We start from the raw sequence: 20,389 nt of genomic DNA, 5'->3' as shown, positions 1-20,389 counted from the left end.
TCAGGCAAAGTTCAAAGAGAAATGCTGAACGTTTCTCAGCATCGTCGGACAGATCAGACGCTACATAAGTTGGAGGAACATCACTGGGTTTACGTGAGGCTGGATTGGTGGTAGATCTGAGCGCTCGCGTAAGGACATCCACACTCTCAGAGCTCTTTCAGCACGTCTTCAGGATTCAGCGCTTTCAGTGCTACCATCATAATGGATCCACCACAGCCTCCGCAACCGATAATCAAATGTACTACAGCTATAAGAGCAGCACTTCTGGCTGTTATCTGGCCTTCTAGACCTCATCTCCACTTCCACTCACTAAGCACTTTGCTAGGGCCACTTACCTTATATCCCCACCATATAGGTGTACAGTTACAGCCTGTAGCCCATCTGTTGTCTTGCACCATCTGCTCCAATCATCACTGGTCCAGATCTGAGCAGCCGTCGACCAGATATTAATTGGAAATCATCGACCATTGATGTGGCTAACCTGTACACCAGCAAGGTGGGCCTACACGGCTTGTGGACGGCATCTAAGGGGTAAAGAAATGACTATGGGGCTGAATGAAACTGTACACAATAATAATAATCATCATTTTTATATATATTTAATATATTTCTTATGCACCTTTTATTGGTCAGGATCTCAATAGGCGCAGAGCAAGGATACCCGATGGACTATGCAAGCTTCACCAGAGGGATTCTCTCCCCAGAAAATGTTGTCCGTAACTGTGTGTGGATTTATACCTTACCATCATCATCATCATCATCATCAATCACATGCTAAGCCCATGCATCAAAATAGGCTACCTTAGCAGTAAACTGACATTACCCCCTAAGTGCACTCCTAAGGCACTGCTAACAACTTCATATGGAGCGTACCATGTTGCCTTTTGCAGGGGGGGGGAGGGGGAGGGGGAGGGGGGTGCTTCAATATTGGGTGGGTTAGGCTACAGGTGCTCAAAAGTGCCTTAAAGGCTTGCTAATTCCATTAGATCCTGACGATGAACTTAGAGCTGGCCTTTTTAATCAGAAAACCTTTTACTGATTTATTTTAACTCGTTTCCATCCACCCATCCATCTCACCTACGTAAACCCCGCAAGAGCTGCAAGGCTCTCCGCTGATTTCCCAGTGCTTTTCCTCTCATTCCCAGCCTTAAATGTCCTTCAACGCGGCAAAAGCCAGTGTTGAAAGACATCCGGCTGTTGTCGTAGCGGCTCCCTAAAAAACCTTAAGTTCAGACCCGGTGCTCTCTGGATTCACGTCGTGCTTCGGGTCGCAGGCTCCCTGGGATTTGTTTCCCACCCGTTTTCCGTAGGCCCGCCTCCTCCTCCAGGATTGGCTGGCCTGCTCGCGAGCACAGCATTACAACTGCTAGCCAATAGCAAGAGCAGAAGGCGGGGCTTGTTCGTGCTCGTGAATGCGATCCTCAAGCCAATCCTGACGTGCGGGGCGGGGCGTGGCGGAAAACGGGCGGGAAAAAAAATAACACACAACGCAGGAGAAACGGTTTAACGAGGTAGATTAGAGGAAGAAGAGGAGGAAGAGGAGGAGGAGGAGGAAAGGGGGGACAGGGCGAACCGCTCTCCGTCCTCCTGACTTAACGACGTTCTCGTGTATCTGGGCTTGATTTTGTGTGGTTTTTGGACTGGGCGCGAGGAGATGTTGTGTCTGCAGCCCCCCCCCCCCTCCTCCTCCTCACCCCCCTCACACACATTCCTGCTGGCACGCTCTCTCCAGCCCCAAACCATCACTTCGCCGCCGCCGCCAACATCTCTAACGATGTGACCTCTGTGGTTCCTCCTCTCCTCCGCAGCCTGTAGGTGCTCTAGATAACTAGCTACGTTTTTTAACACGTGAAAAAACAAAGAAAGAAAGAAAGAAAACTGCACGCGAATGAGAGCTCGTGAAGGCGCGGGGCTGTTTGTGGGAGCAGAGATGCGCCTCAGCAGAGCGACATGGTAAGCAGCGACACCGGTGACTGGAGGAGGGAGCCCCGTCCAGGTAGGCTAGGTCAGGTCTCCTCCTCTTGCGGCTGATTTGAGGTGCTCTGGAGGCTGTGGTGGAGAGAGAGAGAGAGGGAGAGAGAGAGAGAGAGAGAGAGGGCTGGTTTCTTCGTCAGTGAAAAGGTAGAGCTAGTGATGGTGTTTGTGGAGCTCGATGGCTTATCTGTCTCGCTTCTCTGTCTCGAAGATCCGACTCATAGGCTTCAGGACGCCGAAGTCTTTGATGGCTTTTGTGATGAGGAGATGGAAAATCCTGCTCGTGCTGAACGCCTTCGCCGTGGCCGGTTTCCTCACTTTCTGGGGCAAGTGTAATATCCGGACGGGCAGAGGCAGCAGTGGTCAGCAGGCGCCCACTGATGCGAGGGGGCCAACGCGTCTGAACGGGTCGGCTCTGGACACGGGCATCATTCAGGAGGTCCTGCTGAAGAGACTCGGCTCGCTGGAAGATGTGGTCTACAGACAGCTTAATGGTAACCCCCTATTTCATAGATCTCTCTGTCTCTCTCTCTGTCTCTCTCTCTGTCTCTCTCTCTGTCTCTCTCTGACTGGGATTGCAGTTAAGGCAGTCCAGCTTTCCCTGTTCCCATGTCTTCCGGGTCCAGACACAGTTTGGGAACCCCCCTGCTCAAACACACCTGCTGAAGCTGGTAGCCTGCCTGCCTACCCACCTGCTGAATGGAGTCAGGTGTGTCTGAGCAAGAGAGATCACCAGACTGCTACAGACCCCCTTCCTCCATGCTCTGTGCTCAACAGGTTTGTCCAAGTCCCTTGGGCTCATCGAGGGCTTCGGAGGCAGGGGCAGAGGGGGCTTGCCCGCCACCCTGAGTCCTGTGGAGGAGAAGGAAGCCAAATACCTGCGGGACAAGTATGGCTACAATGCGTTCCTGAGTGACAGGATCTCTCTGGATAGGTCCATCCCGGACTACCGCCCCAGCAAGTGAGTGGGACTCTGTCCTGGACGCATACGCTTGGTGTTTTTTATGTGTGAGCATGACATAGTGATGGTGATATAGTTGACATATGATTACCTACTGGACTGGTAATGCTATCTAGATTCTGCACAGACGGCTTGACCACTGTGATCATCCAGAGGTTTTCTGTGTTGGATAGGTTGGACGCCAAAATATTGGCAAACTGGACATAGCATTTGCAGCTAAACAGATCTTTACCAGGCTGTATGATCTAGGATATCATCTAAAATAGTGGTGTTGGGCGTTTCTAAGGCCTATACACATGTGCTGTCTTTTCTATTATATGCATGACTATGTCATGGCCACTGCTTAGTAGTAGTGGAAGCAAGATCTCGCCTTACTAAGTAGTGGCCCTGACTTAGGATCTCGTCCCCATGCCTTACTAAATCGTGGCCGGTTTTATTTATGAGGAACGTCCCCAGCAAGGCTCTGTCGGAAAAGCAATTAAAAAATCATTTATTTGCATGATATTGCCGATTATTACCACTATTATGATACTGACTCAGCTCAAGGCCACTAGTCAGCCACTGCTAATGATTTGGGCCATCACTCAAACCTGAATTGAATACATTTTGAGCAGAGGCCACTGCTCCCCTAATTGTTCATGCCACTAATGCTGTCTTCTCCACCACTACGCCTGAACCAATAATGAACATTTAGCCAGTAATGAACATTCAGGATGACTGTGATCTGAATTCACTAGTGAAGTACCAGGGATTGGTACCTCAGGGTCTGACCCTGAAGCTTGCATCTTCCCTGTATGTAATGTAATTGCAAAGTAATTTCCAACAACTGCCTATATCACTGTATCACTTAGCATGATAACTAGATTCTGTGCAGATGGCGTGTAAGGCTGTTTACATCCAGAAGATAAATATAATAAATATATGCTAAACTAAATTCAATCAACCAGGACTAATTATGCGATGGAGGAGAGTGATATTTACAGCATGCTGTGATATCATTTCTCATGATATTGATGAATACTGTCATATTGCTCAGCCTTTCTTGAGAGCATCTCAAGAACTAGAACTAGAGTTCCTTTGTGAACTAGAGTGTAGAGCCTCTAAATAAGTGCAGTCATTTTTACAGTAATATATATATGTATATGTATTTGTGAGCTAACCATAGGTTAGAAGGATTGTAGGGAATGAAGCAGTAAAAACGTAGCATGCGATAGAATAATAATTTACATAACATAAATATTATAAAGTCAATTATTGGCCCAAGGCTATCCACCACTGATAATGATTTCAACAAAGGGAGCTGAGTAAAGTGAAGAGTGGAATTTCTGCCCGGTTTTCTGTTCTGCAAGGCTGTATTGCCTTCTCCCGCTGTGCATACCCCAGATACCTTCCTGCTTTTCCTCATATATAAGGCAGACATCTCCTGCGGCGTCTCTGGCATGTCTGAGCATTGTAGCCAGGCTGAGAGGGCTAACGCAAATCCCAGCACAGGGGTGGCCACTGACACCACAGTCCAAAACAAGTGGCTTTCAAGCAGACTCTATAAATAGACTTCACAACACTCCACTCCCACTACAAGTTCTGCCATTGTTAGCGCAAGAGTGTGCGATCCAACAAAGCAGGAGAGGGCTTCTTTCCCCCCCCCCCTTTGTTACCACAAGAAAGGCTCTGTGATGCTCTCCAGCACTGCCTCTCGAGATTGCAGTGATGTTTCATGTCAGTGATAATGAAATTGGGTATGGTTTGGGGGGGCGGGGCTTGTTCCTAAAGGTGCAAAAAGGCGCTTTATCCCAGAGACCTGCCGCAGATCTCCCTCATCTTCATCTTCGTGAACGAGGCGCTGTCGGTCATCCTGCGCTCTGTCCACTCAGCCGTCAATCACACTCCGGCCCATCTCCTGAAAGAGATCGTCCTGGTGGACGACAACAGCGACGACGGTGAGTGTTTATTTTATGCAGTTTGCTGTAGACCCAGTGGCTTGAGACTCATTTACCCCCTCATACTCATTTAGCCCTCGGACTCATAACTATGTCATTAATTCAATTGTAAAAATATTATGATCTTTAGCCCCTTTTTTAGCCGTAGTCTCTTTCCCAGGTTTGCTATGGCAAGTTCTCCCACTAGTTAGCTGTCCACTTATAACACCCTAGTTGCCACCAAGCTGGAAAAGCTAGGACACACGAAGCGCCACCACATCTCCACCAATCACAGCTGAGCGTGATTGTAGCAGAAAGCTGACTGCCAGTTGGGTCACATCAGCTAACAGATGCTTATTTTGGCTGGCATCTGAGTGATGGTGAGAGAGGGAGGGCCATCCTACCCACACAGAAAGAGCCGATGGCCAATTATGCTCCCTTGGCCTCCCAGCCACGGATGACTGTGGCATCACTGGGGATCAAACTCTCAATCTCCTGCCAATAGGGCCATTATTTAGATGATTGCGAAGTAGTAAACACACCTAAACTAGCTAATTGAAGATCGTAGAAGCATCATGAGAAGCAAACACGTTCCAACCTGTATTGGAACTAGGCTATGGGGTCTACGAGCCACTGCTCTAGAGGGTCGCTGTCCAAGTGCTGAACAGAGATACCTGGTTCACACTTCAAAGAGTTCAAAGTGGTGTTCTTCAGAATCACTTTTATTACAATTAGTGAAAGCGAAAAAGAGGATCATGGGATTTTCTTTCAACATCAGTGAGAGACAGTATCTCTGAGATACAGTCCACTGGCCCGTTTTTGATTTTGATAGTCAGTCTTCAAAACAGGGAGAGGCATTCGTGTTTCTTCTCGTTCCTGTTGTGAATAGTGGCGTCCATGTCTAATCCATCACACCGCCAGCACTAGTCTTCTTTCACGAGACAGTTCCATTTCCAGCACACTCTAAGCATGAGCCGGTGGCAGAGGGCCAACAATCCATCAAAGTGAGGGGAGGTGATTGCTTTTGTTGAGATGAGCAGGCCAACAAACAAGCAGCACAGGTCTTGCTGTTCCCATAATGCCAGCGATGCATGGCGAGCGGGTCTAGCACTTGGCATGTAGAAGGCGGCGTGACGCTAAAGAAACAAACCTTTTTCTGGGGGGGGAGGCGCAGACCCCTTCAGCACAGATCAAAGGGCTGGGAAAACGGCAGCACAGAAAACCTGTTCCCTCTGGTGTGGCTTGAGCTTTCAGGGTGCAAATAAGTGTTCGTGTGTGTGTGTGTTTGTGTGGGTTTGTGTGTCAGAACAACTGAAAGGGCCCCTGGAAGAGTACGTCAACAAGCGCTACCCGGGCCTCGTCAAAATCGTGCGCAATCAGAAGAGAGAGGGCTTGATCCGCGCTCGCATCGAGGGCTGGAAGGTGGCCACAGGAGAAGTGACAGGCTTTTTCGACGCCCATGTGGAGTTCACTCCCGCCTGGTAAGAAGCATGTGTAGCAGAAGTTCTCTGAACTTTCTCTGCTAGCACAGTTTGTACACGTGCTTGAGGTGGTTTGAGCTTTTTGCAGATACGTAGAATGTGTTCATTTAGGATTAATGGCATATAAATAATGTAGAGTGTCAGTTGGACAATGTACATGGACATGGACATGAATGGCAATATTAGGCAATATTGGGATAGTTATCATTTAATTGAACAGAATGAGTTACAACACACATCTTTAGCAGAATACAACACTTGCCAAGGCCTCTTACCTTCCTTCTAGTGATCATGATGGACTACAGCTGGTAGCTACTCTGTGCTCACATAAATAGGGTTTGTTTGACATCACTTATTGGATTGACCAGCACACAATACACACAATGGGAAAGTCCCAGGAGGGCAGTGCAGATCTGAAACGAATGATCGTAGATTCACTTAAGCCTTGGAGCTATTCTGGAACTGGTATGGTGCAGAAAGTGGATGGAGTAATGAAAAAAAGGGACTACCTCAGAATTCCTCAGCTTAACATCAGCTAGCCAGTTGAACCTTGAACATAATTGGATGTTTCAACAAGACTAACAAACACACAGACTTTGAGTGGTCTTCTTAAAATCCTGACCTCAAATATACTATATTGCAAAAATTATTCACTCACCTGCCTTCGCACGCATATGTGAGACTTGATTGACATCCCATTCTTAATCCATGGGGTTTAATATGATGCCGGGCCACCCTTTGCAGCTAGAACAGCTTCAGCTCTTAGGAGTGTGTTTATGGGAATTTCTGACCATTCTTCCAGAAGTGCATGTGTGAGGTCAGACACTGATGGTGGACGAGAAGGCCTGGCTCGCAGTCTCCGCTCTAATTCATCCCAAAGGTGTTCTGTCGGGTTGAGGTCAGGACTCTTGCTTTGTGCACTGGTGCCTAGTCATGTTGGAGCAGGAAGGGGCCGTCCCCAAACCACACACCATAATTTTACTTTACACTTGGCACAAAGCAGTCAGACAAGTACCGTCCTCCTGGCAACCGCCAAACCCGGAGAAGCGTGATTCGTCACTCCAGAGAACTGCTCTAGAGTCAAAGTGGCGGCGTGCTTTACACCACTGTATCCGACGCTTTGCATTGCGCTGGGTGATGTAAGGCTTGAATGCAGCTGCTCGGCCATGGAAACCCATTCCATGAAGCTCTCTACGCTCTCTGTTCTTGAGCTAATCTGAAGCCCACATGAAATTTGGAGGTCTGAAGCGATTGACTCTGCAGAAAGTTGGCGACCTCTGCGCACAGTGCGCCTTAGCATCCGCCGCCCCCGCTCTGTCATTTTACGTGGCCTGTCGATCCCAATGGCTTCCACTGTGTTATAATACCACTGACCGTTTACTGTGGAATATTTAGTAGCGAGGAAATTTCACGACTGGACTTGTTGCACAGCAGTATGCATGCCTAGGTGCTTGGTTTTATACACCTGTAGCAATATAGTGCACATGTGCTGTGCTTAAAAGTCAGTGTCAGGAAACCATCAAATTTCTAAGAGGAAGAGTGGTCAAATATCCAACCAGAATTCTGCCCGAAGCTTGTTGTTGGCTACAAAGTGTGTCTGGTCAAGGTGCAGCTTGCTAAGGGATATTTGGTATCACTTTACTTGTATGGTCCATTACAGATGCCTCATACATGCTCACATGACATTTAACTAGCACTGATATAATTCTATAACTAACTATATGTATTAAATGAAACTTAACTGAGCTGAATGTGTATGATTGTCTATTGAATGCAACCCTAAATCCTAACCCTTAACCCTAAGTTTCACCTAAACCTTAAATCTAACCCTAAAAGGTTAAGGTTAAGGTTAGGGTTAGGTGTAGGGTTACAGTTAATAGAGGCATCTATAACGGAACAGTGAAATGTAGCTAACTATCACTGTATGTGCGCTTGTATTTATTATTATTATTATTGTATTTATTTATTATATTTATTTAATGTTAATATGTAAATAAGTAACTGTTTACTTTATTTACATACTTTAAAGCTTCTGTCTGCTGGTTTACAATATCGACAAAATGTATTGACACTAAGAATAAGCCACAAAATAAGCATTTACCAGTGTTTTATTTAATATATATTTAATTGTCTTAGATAAATGCTATAATGCATTTATCTCAGAGCAGCAAGGCCGTGTCAGATCTCAGAATGATTGGCAGTGGCATCAAAATGGTAAATGCCGTAAATGTAAATGTGATTTTTTGTTGATTATAATAGCCGTTTTTTTTAATGTTTTTTAGTTTTTTTAGTGGTAATGACTCTGATTCATATATTCACAGGATCCGACTGATATAAAATTATTTAATATATAATATTAAAGAAATTAACAACATTAAAAGCTTGCTGTGTGCTAGTTTCCACCTTAAAACAATCTGCATTTAAGGTGGAACGGGCAATTCCAGTAAGAAGCTGGAGATTTACTCCAGCCTCGTTGGTGCAGCTGTGTGTGTTCACATCATTTCTGAATTTAAAGGCAAAAACGTGGTACCGAGATGATGTGAGACGAGAGGGTTAGTTAGTTACATTTCCAGAGGCACAGACGACAAAAACGAACCTTTCCACATTGTTTAGGGAAATTTGGAGTGTGTGTTGAGCACGGAGCTTAAACGAGCAAGCGAGCGGCCGGTAGGACTGACAAACTTGCTGTGTTTCAGGGAGGCGCTGTGTGTTGGAGGAAGCAGGTTAGATGAACTAGTGGAATTAGCTAATGCAGTGGAGGTAGGTGATGGTAGATGGTCCAAATTTAGTTCCGCCCAACTTAAATCCGACAGAGGAAATCTAACGTAAATTCATCACTGCGGCTTTAAATAATAGTTAGAAGAGAATGATGAATAGACTGGGGCCTTAAGTATAATTTCCTCAGGTGATTTAAGATGTTGCACAGTGCTGTAAACCAAGGCAGCCCTCATAGCACGCTCTCTCCAGAGTGCATCTAATTGCTGGACGTGAAAAGAAAATCTAGGTGACGCACTGTCTGCCTGCAGCTCTGATGCTGCAGAGGTGTTGAGTGCAGTGTTAATCCTAGCCAGAACATTTAGCTAATCTCTCTCTCTCTCTCTCTCTCTCTCTCCCGCTCACAAAATAGGGCTGAACCAGTTCTGTCCAGGATCAAGGAGAACCCCAAGAGGATCATCCTGCCCTCCATAGATAACATTAAAGACGACACCTTTGAGCTGGAGCGCTACGAAAACTCGGGTCATGGCTTCAACTGGGAGCTCTGGTGCATGTACATCAGTCCTCCCAAACAGTGGTGGGACGAGGGAGACACCTCCGCACCCATCAGGTAGGCCTCCAGAACATTCTCTCTTTGACAGCATAGAGGTTGAGAATCAAGGCATATCTGAGGTCTATAATATAGTGGTCAACTGGTGGACCACGGTCCAGATGCAGACCCAGGACATAATGTGACGTGCCAGACCAAACACTAGGAAACCTGGTATCTCCATTTTTTGCATTTTTCACTTTTTGCCATAAATTGAATCTGGTTGGTATTCTTTACATTATGCCACAATTTCATGATGAATGGACCAATAGAAATGCTCCCAAATTACTAGGAATGAAATCTTTTCACATTGACTTCCATTAAAAGTTCAGAAGGTTTTTTGCTTCTCCTGTAAAGTTGACATTTTGTAGCTACGAGTCAGAGAAAGCACAATTGGTCGCGCTCTCTCCAGGTGAGTAGATGGTTGCTCTTTCCCCTCATGACTCATAAGCGATGTTGGCTATCACAGGCGTCTGTTAGCTGGTGCAGCAGAGCTGGGGACCTGGTGCTTTCCTCCGAGCGTGTCGGCTGCCTGGCGATGCCTCATTGCCAGCAGTTTGAAAAGAGACGGTGGCTGGCGGTGTTAACTCCTTACTCCCTATTGTCGGGAGCATTGCTAGTGCTAGGGGGAGTTACGGATGGGTTTGTCAATTTGCTGCACCAAATTTGGAGAAAAGAGCTGTGCAAATTAATCATTAGGAAGGTATTGTACAGAAATACTGTACTAACTAATCAATTACTAATAAGAAATGATTTTTACAAATAAATATTTACCAATATCTGTACAATTCTAATATATTAATGATAAAACACTCTTCAAAATAAAACACTTCATCAGAATATCATGTTTTTTTAAAAGAAGGCACCAGAACGAATCATTAATAGTTGACTTTTAAAGGGCAACTCTCGCCACCACTTTATTTTGTTTATCCAAATCTCTATGAGCATGAAAGTTCATCCAACCAGACCATACAAAGGTTAATTGAACATCATTGCTCTATAGTGTTACATGCCCAGGACCAATATGAACCAGAAATAAAATACCAAGTTGTCTGGGGTCTAATTGAATACCTTCTAGTCCTGGCTGTAACAAAGACACACTGCCCCTGTGTGTTGCGGTTTGCTGTGAAACATGGGTTTGTGCCTGAATCTAGCTGGACCCACCAAGAGCCCAACTTACCTCCCACCTGAGTATTAGAATCACCAGCTCAATTCCTCAGCCTGTGGTCGACCAGTTCAAGCAGCGTTCATGACAGCAAGCGCCCCCAGCCGCGTCCTGCTGCCTCCTCTTCCGGCTGAGCCAGTCAGTATGTGCCCCTAGCCTAGATCTTTTCCTAACACTGACAACCTTATAAATACTCCACCTCATCAGCTCACTCAGTGCACAATACAGGCAGCATGTTTAATGAAAGTGTAGCCGCACAGATTGTGGGTTGGTTCCTCGCTCTGGTCTCTATCTGTGTCTGGATCTATATCTGTTTCCTCCCATCTTCCTCCCAAAAACACATGGTAGTGTTGCCCTCAAGGTGTGAATGGTGGTACCCTGCGATGGACCACTGAGGTATTTCTGCCTTGCACCCAGTGATTCTACGTAGCCATGTGAAGTGTTTATTTCTCTAAAGACAGAACAATCATACCAGTAAAGTCTGAACATAAAACACAAGAGTTGAGTAATCGGACCAAATCTGATCTGTGAGGTCCAACTGAGGCTGGGCGATATGATAAAACTACTATATCACGATATTTAAAGCCTTTTTATCACGATAATCACAGACTAAATACATCAGTAAGGACACATTTTTATAAACTGCTATTCAGATTCTCTCCTTTACTGAATACAGTCATTTTTATTCAACATCTGCAGCTCTTCATCTAATTAAACCTTCAGTCTAATTACATTGTTAATAATGAAACCTGCAGCGGATCAGTGTTTATTAAGAACTAACAGTATCCTCCATATGCTTAGCAAAACATACTGTTATCACAATATTAAAATTAATCACAATACAATAAAATATTGTCATATTGTCCAGCTCTAGGTCCAGCTGATTCTTAATGTGTTTTTCTCCTGGTCATTTTCCTGCAGTGTTTGATTGCAGCTCTAATCAAAACTATGTGATACTTTACTTGATGCAGTGAAGTAGGAGTCGCAAGTAATTAGCGAGTCATTAAAACAAGTAAGAGACTAAAGACTAAAGGCTTCCTAATTAATATAGACCACACCCCAACAAACTACTACTGGAATATTGAGGAGTAGGTCCTGTGGTGAAACAAGATTATAGGATTAAACATGTTGTATGGTGTTCGGAATGACGTTAGAATCAGCAGACGATTGCATACAAATATTATCTGTACCCGACAGATGTTTAGATTTAACTGATTTGACTTTATTGAAATCCAGAAGAGCAGAGTTAAGGTAAGTTGACACTGGGCTTCTGACCAAAAACATCTGCATTTTACTCATTTTACTGTGCTTGTTGTCCCTTGCGAAAAAACTGTGTACTTAAGAGCACTACAAATATATTCCAACTAGGTGAGGAATACTAATAGTATATTTCCTATTTTACTTTATGAAAACACACATAAAATATACTTTCTCTGTTTTTCCATAAAATATGTTGTAAAGTGATACATTTGTAATTGAACTGATTTAATTTATAGACTTATATACATTATAAGTAATATATTGTGTTGATAAAGAATACATGTACAGCTAAACTTACTAAATCATGCTTTAACAAAAGTATGTTTAATTGTCATATCAACTGTGTAGTGTATTATTTAAAAAGTATGTTTGATGTTTTAAAGAAATGCACTTTAAAGTGTACTGTAATGCAACATAAGAAGTATATTTTACTATATTTATCTCAAGGCATTTTAAGTGAATGTTTAAAAAGTACTTTTGAAAGAAATGCACTTTCAAGTGTGCTTTAGTACAACTTTGATACAAGTACAGTTTAATTAATGTATTTCTTCACATGATGAAGCTCGTTTAATCTAAAGTATTATAATTGTCATGTTATTTGTGCATAAGTGTATTGTTTAAAAAGTACATTTTAAAGAGAGTGTACTTTAGGAAGTGCACTTGCGGAAGGAAGTACTTTATGAATGTATTTCCCCACATGCTGAAGCTCATTTAATCAAAAGTGTATTTAAACATGCTTTAGTACAACTTAGGAAGTACCCTTTCTTCAATGTATTTCTGCATATTCTGTATGTATGTATTAAAGCATACTTAACTAACCGTACATTTAATATACATGTCCTTTTAAGTGTGTTGTTTAAACAGTATTTCAAAGATTTGCTTTTTTGGAGTATGCTTTAATACAGCTTTGGAACTTAGCAGGCTTCATACTTTAATAAATATGCATTAAATTCATCAATATATCAATTAAAATTCATTTATTTCTTATCTTATTGCCTTAATGTAGGCAAAAATTGCACTTTCTTATCATGTAATTTGAGTTTTTTCAATGAAATATGATGACCTAGGGAGTGCCTTATGTTCGGGCAGAGCAATCTTGATGAGTAAAACTCCATTTAGTTGCAGCCTAGGCACGTCTTTCCCCCTCACTCACCATCAGGGTGTAGCCATTCTGCCTAGGCTCCTACTTGTAGTGTATACTGTGGTGTTGCTAAAGGCTGTAAAAGCAAGCTACTACTTTCACTCTCGCAGACTGTGGGTTTAAGATGGCTGAGTGCTGCAGTGACTGTGCATGCACTAATGCAGAGTAATGGCATCAGCATTCATGAGGATGGTAATTGTTAGTATGTCAGTTATTAAAAGTAATCCAGATATCTTTAAAAACATAAACAAAGCATAGTTGATATGTACTTGTAGATATGGAAAAGAAAATATTACTAATGATTTATTAACACATACAAATCAACAATGCTTTGTTTATGTTTTTAAAGATATCTGGATTACTTTTTGGAATATATATATATATATATATTATTTATTTATTTTTTTAGTGCACTTAACTGCAGGTTAGTTGCAGTAAATATTTAATACAGTATTAAAGAAGTATATCAATTTATATATTTAGAATATACTTCAAGAGTCCGAACAATAATATTTAAAAATGACATACTTAAGTCAGTGTAAAAAACTTGGTGTACTGAAGTTGCCATAAGTTGTTCCTGTTATACATTTTAATATTAAATTATACATTTAATATTTAGTAAGTTTTAATGCTAAAAGTGTGTACTTTTCATGTTAAAATAATAAAATATATACTTAATACACATTGTTTTTTACAAGTGGTAACCCTACAGAGAAAAAATATTAAAAGAGTATAATAATCTACTTTACTGTAACATATTTTTAACCCCTTAACGCAAAAAGGCAAAGTAAACACTAAGGTGTATTACTCAGTAACTCCTGTCACTTCTGTACAAACTGGTGGGGCTGTTCTTTAGTAATAGAAATTTTGGGCATACTGGCGGGTTAAACACTGTTACTAGAGATGGACAACTGCTGCCCAGGCAGTTGTAAAAATGCTGGGGTGGATTTTTACTTTCTGCACCTGAATTTTCCATCTCTAACCACTACACTGCCTATGTTGTCACAGCCACGCAAACACTCTGTATCTCCATTTCTGCTGTGTTCATATTTTAACACAATGTAAATCAGACAGTTATGCTTTACAGTGAGTCAGACGATGAATGGACCAATAGAAATGCTCCAAAATGGAATTGGAAATAAACTCTTTTTACATCGACTTCCACATTTTTTTGTACCTTCTCCTGTGAAAGCTGCTTTTTTGGAGATGACAGTGAAAATAATATTTAAACCTGTGTTATACCCCAGTTTTTCAGCGTGTAAACCAATGTACCATTAATCGCAATGAAAACTGTGCATTACAGGACGCCTGCAATGATAGGCTGCTCGTTTGTGGCCAACCGGGACTACTTTGGAGAGCTGGGCCTGCTGGACTCAGGGATGGACGTCTACGGAGGAGAGAATATAGAGCTCGGAATCAGGGTTAGTGTGCCAACCATGTCTCTCTGTTTTATGTAGAGCACTATCTGCTGCTGCCAAGCGCTAAAATCCAAGTTGCATCAATTTGGCAGAGCACATAGGATGTTCCAGTGGAACAGTGTGGGGTATGACTAATACTTTGTGTGTGTGTATGTGTGTGCTCTCAAATGCAAGGTTTGGCTGTGTGGAGGCAGTATGGAGGTCCTGCCTTGCTCCAGGGTGGCCCACATCGCCAGGACGAAAAAGCCGTACCACAGCAACATCGCCTTCCACACCAGGCGCAATGCGCTGCGCGTGGCGGAGGTGTGGATGGACGAGTACAAGTCAAACGTCTACCTGGCCTGGAACATTCCAATGGAGGTGAGGGAAAAACAGCCTAGCTCTGACTCAGTGCAGTGTTCCTATGGACAAAAGTATTGGGACACCTACACGTTACACACCTCCAGGAGTTTTTATGACACCTGGATCTAAACCCATAGGCTTTAATATGGAGTTGGTCCCCCTTTGCAGCTCTAACAGCAGGTCTGGAGCTCTGCAGTTATTGATTTAGCAGAGCGTTGGAGACTTTTCTGCACTATGCTCTGTAGCTCTGTAGTTTACGTGGTCTGACACTCACAACTTTGTGGAACACGCTTCCACTGTTTAATAATACCACTGACAGCTGATGGTGGAAGATCTAGGAGGGATAAAATTCCATTAACCGAACCACGCTGAAGTTCAGTGAGCTCTTTGGAATCACCTATTCTTTCACTAATGTGTGGAAAGACAGACTGCAAGGCCAGGTACTTAAGTGTATACACCTGTGACAATGCTGTATAAAGTGGATTCCTGTCCGTTTCCTCCGTGTGCAGAACCACGGCATCGATTACGGTGACATATCGGAGCGCGTGGCGCTAAGGAACAACCTCCAGTGCAAGAACTTTGAGTGGTACCTTGACAACATCTACCCTGAGATGAGGAGATACAACAGCACTCTGTTTTATGGAGAGGTGAGTGAGACAAGACAAGTTAATGATTAAGCTGCCACTTCGGGATAGAGATCTTTGAGAAACAGCAGTAATTATTCAGGCATATATGGCATTTTGCAAGTAGTTTAAAGACTACAGACTAAAGAACCAGCCTGCCCGTTTCCGAATAAGAAGGAACAACTGTCACTTCATGTTTTAAAAAAAAAAAAAAAAAAGAGTCCCGAGGGAGCGATACGCTTCATAGCGGAAAACAGGCCAAAGCCGTCTGCTCACCTACTCTGCTCATGTGCGTCTCTATCTTATGTGTGGCAGATTCGCAACACCAATGTGACCCATCTGTGTGTGGACCAGGGCGTGAAGGAGAACCACACGGCGACCCTCCACCCTTGTCATGGCTGGGGCCCTCAGGTACGGTCTCACTCCGGTGCTCCAAAGACTCGACCTCAAACAAACAACCCCTCTTTCTCTCTCTCTCGCTCTCTCTGCAGTCGGGAAAATGGGTTATGCCTGTGGGGAGTTTCCTTCATGACACGATTTTTTTGCACATTCTTTTTTGTCAGCGGTAGCTAAGCAACAAAATATCAAAAAGGTTGAGAGAAGAAGAAAAGATCTGCGTTCCCTGTTTGGAATTTCAATGTTCAGCTGCGGCCGAGCGTTTATTGAAATACTGTATCATTCGACACGGAAACGGAGAATCTCCTGTGAATTGGGAGCCTAATCCGGTCCTCAGCCCCTCAGTCTCAGGCCTCTGCACCGCACAGCTCTGTGTTTCTTTGTTCGCTCACGATTACAGTTGATGCACTGGACAGCAGTTGAGGAGTGAGACGTTTCACAGTGACTCAGTTTTCCACAGTTAGACACTGGTGATCAAATACACACAGTGGACAGTGAGCACCCGTGCCTGGAGCAGTGGGCAGCCATTGCTGCAGCACCCGGGGAGCAGGGAGGGTTAAAGGCCTTGCTCAAGGGCCCAACAGTGGCAGTTTGCCGAGCATGGGTGTCGACCCCACAACCCGGTCATCAGTTGCTCCCTAAGGCTCTAACCGCTGAGCCACCACTGCTCAACCAGTAATACAGTGGCAGGCAAAAGTTTGGGCACCCCTGATCGAACATCCTGTCATTGTGAATAGTTAGAGTAGGTCTTTACCAAACGAAAAAGCGATTATTTAGATTACCAAATAACTCTGTAGCTATCAGCTGTCTATGAAGTCCATAGATAGACCATGAATACCTTATTAAAAATTATAGTTTTAATAAACTTTAATAGTTTCTTAAAAGTTTCTTTAATTCCGTTCCTCAGTAAAAGTTCATAGGGGAGTCTGTGGTTCCGAGGTTGACCTATTTAAAGTTTCCTCCCTTTTCCGCTCAGCCTGTGTTGATGTGAGACTCCCACTCCTCACAATAACAGACCTCTGCTCTCCACTCACACACCTGAGTGATGAAGCTGCAGGTGTGTGGCCTCATGGCTCTTATGGCACAAGCGTACCGGTTTTATCCACATGCTCCATTCATGTGACAGACAGCTGCTCTCTCTGTATGTTTTCCCTGCAGTTCTGCGTCGACATTGAGGGAACTTAAAGTTTGGCAATTAATCTGCAGTTCACGTACATCTCGACCATTGCTAGCTAGCGTGAGAACACCATTTGATGATGGCACCAACTAATCGACTATTAAAGTATTTGCCATCTTTGTCAACTAAGTCAATTAAGTTAAACTAACAGAAGATGAACTGATTTCCAAAAGGTGTAAAGTTAAATAATAATTTCTTTAATATTTTAAACAAGATTATTAAACAGGATATTTTTGTTCCCATTATTTACAGTTGTAAATGAACAGGAATAGGGGTTTAAGCAAACAAGGGGTTTTCTAGGTCTACCAGAGCACGAAATTGACCTCTATGTTCCTGTAAACTGCCAATTCCAAATGACCTGATAAACTGAGGAAAGAGTCTTATTATAGTCTTCTCCTGCTATTCTAATGTTCACGGTTCTGACAAGCTGCTTAGTGGAGTCCATGGCTGCTGATTGATGGAACAAGGTTTGAGCCAAAGTATTTACACAGGTATGAAATCACCTGGTCTTTCCTAATGATGACAGTGAACAAGCTATAGCCCTGACAAGCTAATTAAGGTCTGAGACCTTGGTAAAAGCTATCTGAGAGAGACTTTTAAGGTTGTACAAAGAACTTCAGTTGTATTCCTGATCGAGGGAAGTTCTTTAAAAAAGGGGGCGCAGATATTTTTTCAGTATTACCTATGTTTGCATTCATTACCAGACCGTTTAGTGACTGCTACAACTAGACCCCCCCCCCCCCCCCCCCATGTTTTCATCAGTGTTTAGTGCCTACACTGTGTTTTTTAGCTGGGTCGCTACACTAAGGAAGGCTTCCTGTTCCTGGGGCCGCTGGGCAGCACCGGGGAGGACACCCGCTGCGTGGTTGACGACAGGGTCAGCAACTTCCCTCAGCTCGTCAACTGCGAAAAAGTCTCCAACCTACAGCAGAAAACATGGAACTTTGCACAGGTAGAACTATGAGCTTTATATACTGTAATTTTTTATTCAGCTTCAGAAAAAGGCACATTCCTTTATAAACCCTGTATCAGAGCGGTCATTGCAGGATATGGTGTTTCAATATTATTTAAAGTTTCAACAACTAGTTGTGCCACCACAATCAGGAACCGCATACCATGCCCCATTACAGACCTCAGTCCATTTGGACCACTTATGGGAAGACTTATGAGCGCTCTCCACACCACCATCAAGATCCAAACTGTGGGAGCTCCGAGTGGCTCAGCAGTTTGATGCGCTACCACGGCGGCCCTGGGGTCATTAGGTCAGATCCCGATATGCCACACCAGAGTGCGTCCCCTCGATGTTGGGCAAGCTGGGGACCTGGCGTTTTCCTATGAGCGTGTCTGCTGTCCAGTGATGCTGCATCAGCAGTTCGAAAAGAGGCGGTGGCTGGCTTTACATGTGTCCCTACTCTCCTAGTGCCAGGAGCGTTGCTAGTGCAAGGGGGAGCTGGGAACTTTCCGCTCAGGGTGCCAAAGAAACCTTGCTTACACACCTTTTGCTCAGTGTCTTCCCTGCAGCTCTGCGTCCAGATTCAGGGAACTATTAATGTAAATAGTAACAGTGGCAGTAAAACCACATTTCACACTGCAACAATGGTTAAAGTTTGACGATTAATCTGCGGTTCACTTACATCCAGAACCTTTGCTAGTTAGATGCATGATGATGACGAAACTTGATGTTTCTGTTCTTGAATTTGTCAGCCTCCTATATAAACACTATACACTCTATTTATTCACCTAGCTTAAGATTTGATCGCCTCTCCAATCTGAGGCATTCTTGACATGCATGGAAAATGTCTTTATTGTTTTTTACAGTTTTTGCAAATGGTTTGAAAGCCAGCGTAGAGAAAGTATGAATTACTAAAACTGAAACTCTCCTCTTCCGACTTGCAGAATGACTCAATCGTCAACCGAGCTACGGGACGCTGTCTAGAGGTGGTGCAGGCCAATGTCTACTTTGGCTACGCTCTGGTTCTGCGGCCGTGTACAGGCCAGAGGTGGAACATCAGGAACACCATGAGGCAGCAGCAGGGACAGTGAGTCAGCCCCCCCTCATCGGATAAGGCCGGCACGCGCGGGAAAGATGGGCGTCCTGCCGGGAACTGTCTGGATTACTTGAAATGACGAACCCGGTTTGTGAAGGAGCTTGCCGCTTTGTGTTCTGGACTCCAGCGAAGCACAACTGATCGGGCGTGAGTTGGTTTCAGCAGAGGAGTGCATGAAACATTACTCTGGAGCATGTGAGGAGCACTCCACCATCAAGTGGTCCTCTGTGAACAAGTTCTGACTGCCTGAAACCAAAATAAGACAGTTGTTTTTTGTGTGTTCTTCAAAAGGAGTGGTCCACTACTGCTGTACTGCAGACTTCAGGCTCATACAGGGCAAACCCATCATCGCTGAGAGAGAAGGGAAGCCACGTGCATTGCAACAAAGAAACAGGTATTCACCGTGATGCTTAGCAACCTTTAATGATGGGCGAGACAGTGATTTAACAGTAATGGCGGCAGTGTGAATAAACGTTTGTTTGTTTTTTTTGCGTTGTAAGTGGCCTCCCTCTTCCCTCTTCTATACAAGTTTAAATATCGTGCTATTCCACAAGCCACCGGCTTGTTCGGTCTTTCCAGCAATTCCTATGTTGGAAATCATTCATCATCCCAGGAGAAGCTACTCATGCATAGGTTTTCATAGTGGTGGATGTGTCGGTTAATATTTCGGAACTTTTCATGGTAATTGTGGATATTGAACCTCTACCCCTCCCCTTTTTTATTATTATTTTTTTTATTTTAAACAGTCAGACATCAATAATGAGTTAAGTAAACCATGTTATTTATTACTTTTTTCCCCTACACATAACGTAGCATTCAGTAGCATGACCTGTCGATATGCACACAGGAAAAAGCTGTACAGAACAGACCTATGTCATGAATTAGGTCTTCCATTGAACCAATTGTGTAATGGTCATACTGTTTCTCTGGGCCACTCTGACTAAATACAAAGGCAGGCCACAAATCTGAAATTATGAATATGTTATAATAAAAAAAGAAGGTATTTTTGAATTTTAGAGCGAGTGGCAAAAGATGTGTGTGTGTTTAACGAATCACGTACTGTAAACATCACTATCGACTTTTACTGCTGTTGCTCATGTTCGAATGCTTTGGTGATGGACCCCCCCCCCCCACCTCCATACTGTCTTCCATTTGAAAAATCTCTGGTTTGAATAAAACTATG

At 43.7% G+C, this 20,389-nt stretch overlaps 1 protein-coding gene across 2 annotated transcripts; it reads left to right on the top strand.

The window, feature by feature from the left end:
* The first annotated feature begins 1,506 nt into the window (after positions 1-1,506).
* On the top strand, positions 1,507-20,222 carry galnt17 (polypeptide N-acetylgalactosaminyltransferase 17). 2 transcript variants are annotated; one of them, XM_072691251.1, is made up of 12 exons: positions 1,507-1,953; positions 2,186-2,468; positions 2,752-2,935; positions 4,706-4,872; positions 6,158-6,332; positions 9,460-9,657; positions 14,506-14,623; positions 14,795-14,980; positions 15,472-15,609; positions 15,901-15,996; positions 17,949-18,110; positions 19,055-20,222. In XM_072691251.1, exons 1-12 carry the CDS (start codon positions 1,951-1,953, stop codon positions 19,199-19,201), a joined length of 1,857 nt encoding a protein of 618 aa, XP_072547352.1. In that variant the 5' UTR covers positions 1,507-1,950; the 3' UTR covers positions 19,202-20,222. The 2 variants fall into 2 exon arrangements, with proteins under 2 accessions (XP_072547352.1, XP_072547353.1); XM_072691252.1 differs by having other exon boundaries at positions 1,507-1,996.
* The last annotated feature ends 167 nt before the right edge of the window (positions 20,223-20,389 follow it).

Source organism: Salminus brasiliensis, chromosome 11, assembly GCF_030463535.1.
Source record: "Salminus brasiliensis chromosome 11, fSalBra1.hap2, whole genome shotgun sequence".
NCBI classification, from domain to species: Eukaryota; Metazoa; Chordata; class Actinopteri; order Characiformes; family Bryconidae; genus Salminus; species Salminus brasiliensis.
This window is presented reverse-complemented; position numbering and strand designations above follow the sequence as displayed.